Source organism: Mustela lutreola, chromosome 5 (assembly GCF_030435805.1).
Source record: "Mustela lutreola isolate mMusLut2 chromosome 5, mMusLut2.pri, whole genome shotgun sequence".
Classification (NCBI taxonomy): Eukaryota; Metazoa; Chordata; class Mammalia; order Carnivora; family Mustelidae; genus Mustela; species Mustela lutreola.
Window position 1 is genome coordinate 74,463,503 of NC_081294.1, and position 5,212 is coordinate 74,468,714.

At 58.1% G+C, this 5,212-nt stretch overlaps 1 protein-coding gene across 1 annotated transcript; it reads right to left on the bottom strand.

The window, feature by feature from the left end:
- Positions 1-3,330: 3,330 nt before the first annotated feature.
- Positions 3,331-5,010, bottom strand: SMIM32 (small integral membrane protein 32). The gene has a single exon (XM_059174642.1). The coding sequence runs from the start codon at positions 4,385-4,387 to the stop codon at positions 4,076-4,078; it is 312 nt and encodes a 103-aa protein (XP_059030625.1). The 5' UTR covers positions 4,388-5,010; the 3' UTR covers positions 3,331-4,075.
- Positions 5,011-5,212: the final 202 nt, after the last annotated feature.

A 5,212-nucleotide genomic window follows, 5' to 3' on the forward strand; every position in this document is an offset into this window, starting at 1 on the left:
GACCTTAAGGCTTGAAAGGCCCCTGTGACTAGAGTCTGGAGTACAAAGGAGTGGGAGGAGATGAGGCTGGAGCAGTTGGTGGGGGCCACATAGTGCTAGGTCTTGAAGGCCAAGGTTAAGTCTTTGTTTTAAATCCTGAGGACAGCGAGAAGCCATTGGAGAATAAGCTGGAGTTTATGCAGTGGTGGAAATGGAGGGGAGTAGATGAAGTGGAGTGGTATCCGGAAGTTGATGGATTGCATGTGGGAGGATGAAAAGTTTGGGGTCAAGAAGGACCACCGTGGCTTTCACTTGGGGCCACCGAATGCTGGGGCACTGAGCTGGAAGAGACTGGAGGAAGATGCGGTGTTTATCAAAAGGTAGTGATTCTCGGACATGTAGAGTCTGAGGTTCCCCGTGAGCTGTCCAAATGGAGATAGCAATTGGGCTCAGGGATAAGGTCTGGAGCGAGTCATTTGAAAAGCCCCTGAAGCTGTGAATGCAGAGAGAGAAAGGACCCAGCACAGCTGCCCTCAGACTCTGGGCAGGCCTGCCAGAAAGGGGCAGGCTTAGGGACTGCAAGTCCTTGAGGGAGAGCAGTGTTGTTAATGCTGCTGTGAATGCCTCCTGCACGTTCATCCTGGTTGACAGTAAGGGTAGCTCACATCCAGAGTACCCACTTTGTGTCACACATGAGCCGAACACCTCACCTGCAGTGTCTTGCGCCATGTTGAAAATCCTGTGAGCCATGTGCTGTTATGATTTCTAAGTTATAGATAAGCAAAGTGATGCTACCAGAAATCCAGGAACACAGTCAAGGCACCAGCTAGTGACAGGACTAAGGGTCCCGGTCCCTACACTCTGCTGCTTCTCCCTGGTTCCTGGCATCTGCAACCACCTTCCCTCATTTCCACCCTAGCACCTCCTAAATCCCCATCTGGGAGGTGTGCTCGGCCCTCTTGCCTTCTCCCAGTGGCTGGTTGTGGCAGGGCAGCCCCATCACCTATGTCATGGATCCCGTTCTTATCTTTAGCTTGCCCTGTCCAGATCACTCCAGAGGTGGTTCCAAGGTTTTGTGGGACTGTTGGAAGAGCAAAGGGCAAGAAGGACATGTGCGTATGGACCTACCTCCCTGACACCCATCTACATATCCAGTTGCCACATTATAGTCCACTCACCCTCCCTGTCAGTAGAGGGTAGACATGAACTTAGCCACATCCCCACTTTCCAGGGAAGGCTCTGGGGCTAGGTCCAAAAAGAAAGGCCCATTATGTTACTGCTCATCTAGTCTGATGGCCGAGAGAAGGGAATGGAAGTATTTGTGGAGTCACAGTGCTGGCAAAAGCAGAGCCCCGGTCTAGTTCTTCTCATGGACCCCGCCTGGTTCCTAGATTCCATCTCTGCATAGGCCCTATAACGTAAGAGTTTATTTCAAAAGGATCTGCATATCTGAAGTGGCCAAGCCTTTGGCTTAGGTGGCTGACATGGCTGCAAGCTTGCAGACACAGAGGGATGCTCCCCGGGCTGCCTCCATCTCAGCCCTTTTCTGCTTCCAGCTCTTGAGGCCTTGGGCCAGGATTGCAGCAAGGGATCCCACGAGCCTCCTAGATCACCCCGGCTCTAGCCGATTCTGGCCCAGGAACTGCAGGTGACCTCTAAGCCAGTCATATTTCCCCTGCAGGGACCAGGCTTTGCACTGGTTTGGGGTCATAGGAAACCATGAGCCCTTGTGACAGCACATTTTGTTTAGGGGTCAGCTTCACTTTTCTGCACTGCTGCCTCCAGCCTAAGGCTCGATTGGAGTAAGAGCTAATGCCCGGGGGCTGGCTAGCCAGCATGTTCCATGTGTTACCACGTCCCGGGGGCTGGCTAGCCAGCATGTTCCATGTGTTACCACGTGTCAAAACCTGTAGAGCTGGGAGATGGAATTCCCATTTCAGAGAAGGAAGCAGCCTGGACTCTAAACAGTGTGCCTAGATTGTCACCCTGCCAGTGAGCAGGGCTGCTGGGATTTAGAGTCTGTCAGACTCAAGAACTTGCGCTCTACTTCACACACCTATGCCTTCAGATCTACCCACTGGCAGATGTGTGCAAGGACGACTCTGTCTCTATAGTCTCCTACTCCTCTCAGCTCCCAGATCAAGGCCAGAAAAGGGTCCCCCTTATCAGCAGAGTGCTATTTCATTACACCAGCCAGGGGGCTTCACATTTCCTTACATTTATTTCACTTAATCTTCTCTGCAACCAAAGGTCATGCAGATTAGCTGGGTTACCATTACTATAAACTGGAGAGGTTTGGCTATGTTTCCAAAGACCTGACTAAAATGTCTGAGAGGTTGTCACAGAATTAGCACCATTAGCATGGAACGAACACCACTGGTGGTAGCTTTCCAAGACCTGGTTAATCTAGCCCAATGTGAGACCTTGTCTCCTGCTCATCTGTCCTGCTTCCTGGGATAGGGCCCAGGAGGGATTCTTGGGCACTCTCTGGCTGAGGCAAAACACAGGTGGGGAGCCCTGGCCCAAGATTCCATCCAGCCCCAGCAACTCATACCTGCACCCCCAACCCCAGCAAGGGTCCTTAGGCATTCTTTGCAAAAGGTTTGCAGAATTGTGTGGCTGTCTGCCTTTTGCCTGATGCAACATCCTAGCATTCTTCAGATTCTCAAAACCCCAGTGACCCCACAGATGGTTGGGCACTACTAAATTAGATAATCTACCAGATCTTTTTTTAGTCACACATTCTCTGAGCTCTAGTGCCCTGCTGAGCCAGGTAACTCCTGAAACTATTTTAAACCCCTGTAAAGTACAGTCGCTAGAGTTAGGTTAACTTGGGAAATGGTCAAGGTTATCACAAATCTATTTATTCCCTCTCAGATTCTCTATAATCATCCCCTCATAGCTGGCTTTATTCATGCTCTGCTTTCTTCCTCTGTGCTCCCCAGACCTGGCTTCTGCCAACTTCGGGAAGAAGTGCTGAGCCGCTGATCCCATGCCTGGACCCTCAGATGCTTCCATAGCCAGATGGGTCTGGTCCGGAACTGACTCTTGGGAGGGTTCAGGCCCAAGAGTCTCTGAGAGCAAAGGAGAGGACCAAGTGGAAGGAAGTGTCTGTAGGAAGGTCTCCATGGAGCCTTCACAGGGAATTCTTTTTAGCAGATGAGGCAGCAGTTCGTCTTTGAACACTTCCCAGAACAACGAACTGGCTGAGGCTGGGGAAAAGCTGGGGAGGAGAAAGTATCATTAAAACTGACCTGAGTCACGTTGAAGTAGGAGGCAGATTGATTGCCCTTGAGTGTCGCTAGCCCGGCCCTAATCCCCCTTTCCATAGTGGCGCAACCAAAGACCAAAGCGTTCTGAGCACTGGGTCGAATTCCGTGAGGTTTTATTGGAGAGTGCGGGACGCGGATCCCCGACCACAGGGTGCCGCAGGTGCGACCCGCTGCCTCTAGACCAGCTTCCCCTCCGCCCGTGCCCACCGAGAAAATGGAGCCCTTGGACCCAGGCGGGACCTACTGAAACTCGGCATCCCCTCGTTTCCCCCGGGGGATACAGCCCCCCAAAGGGATCATTTCCTAGTTCGGCTGAGTTCACGCTCAGATTCTAGGTTCCCAAGCGAGGAAGAGGCAGTCACAGCCACGGGAAGACAGCCACGGGGCCAGGGAGTCCGGAGAGGCGGCTGCTGCCTAGTTGCGCGCTAGCCGAGCCCTGCCTGCCCCTTCCTTGTCCAAAGCAAAGGAGGCGGCGGGGGGCGGAGAAGGCTTGGCGTCCCGGCTGGCTCTCTGTTTTTCAGGAAGGCACCCCTGCTAGACCCGCTGTCCAGTGGTGGAGCGGGGAGCGGGGAAGCAAGACTCCGCCAGGGGATGGGAACCGTGGTGACTGCGGCCGGTAGAATCGCTCCCCCGCGCAGCCTGCGAGCGCCTCCGACTCCCTTTACGCCCGGGTGGCCGCTCGAGGTCGTAAAAGGTCTTTGGGTCAGGGCGCGGCGTTCCCAGGGGCCAGCGACCCCGGCGTCGGGCTCGCGCGGCCAGGCTCCTCCCGGCGGCCGGCGGTGAGACTGGGACACTGCGTCTGGCGGCCCTGGCTCCCCCCGCCGCTACACCGGCCGCGACTTCCAGGGAGCGCGGGCGTCGCGCAGCGAACGGTCGTGGGGCAGGGCGGCGAAGGCCGAGTGGCGCAGCTGGCAGCCGATGAAGAGGACGACGAGCGCCACGGACAGCAGCAGCAGGAAGAAGAGCAGCAGGTAGGTGGGCAGGTCGGGCTTTGTGGCCGCGCCGTCCCGCATGCCGCGCGCTGTGGCCAGCTCCAGCGGCAAAGCGCCCTCTGCCTTGACCGTGGCTGCCAGGGCCAGCGCGCCGCCTCCAGCCGCCTCGGGGCCGGCCGTGGCGTTGAACGCGTCTCCGTACATGGCCCGCGGGGCCGCCGACCCCGGCCGGACCGCCTCACTGGGTGTCGCGCCGACCAGCGCCGCCGGGCGCCCCCATGGCGCACCCCTCCCGCCCTGCTGCGCGCACCTGACCGGGAGCAGGTGCCTTCGGGTCAACCCGGGCCGCGTCGCTCCCTCGTCCCCGTGCTCAGCTGCCGTCCCTGCGGGGCGGCGGGCCCCGGGGCTCGGAGCTGGACGGCCCCGCGCGCTTAACCCTCGGTCTTTCCCTGGGTCTTGCCGTCGCCCCCCGCGCTGCCAGTCACCCAGCTCGCGGATTTGGAGCCACTCTCTGGGCTCCGGCCCCCCGCCCCGGTCAGTTCCGGGCTCGGGGCTTCCCTAGCTGCAGCGGCGGCGAGAGGTGCCTGGCGAGTGCGGCCGCAGTTCGGGTGCCTGCTTAGCGCCCGGACGCCAGGTTCACCGAGGGCGGGCGGCCGGGAGTTCTTCGGCGCCGCCGCGGCCACTGCGTCTCGGAGCGGGCAGTCCTGCAGCCTCGAGTCCCTGTTCAGATGCCTAGTGTGCGGCGAGCTCTCTTTTCCTGCTGCGCCCCTGTCTTGAGCAGGAGACTGCGCTCAGAGGCGGCTCGGAGCGCGCTCAGGTCCCCGGCAGGGGGGGGCGGGGGGGGCGGGACTGACAGCTGCTGCCCCCAGGGAGCGGCTGCCAACCAATGGGGCGAGAGTGGACACGCTGCGACTGCCCTGGCCTGGCCTCACATCACTTAGGGCCAGAGAGACACAGAGAGAGTGGGAGGGAGGAAGAACAGGGTCACAGAAGACTGACGGACAAAGAAATGGTTACAGACCTATGATC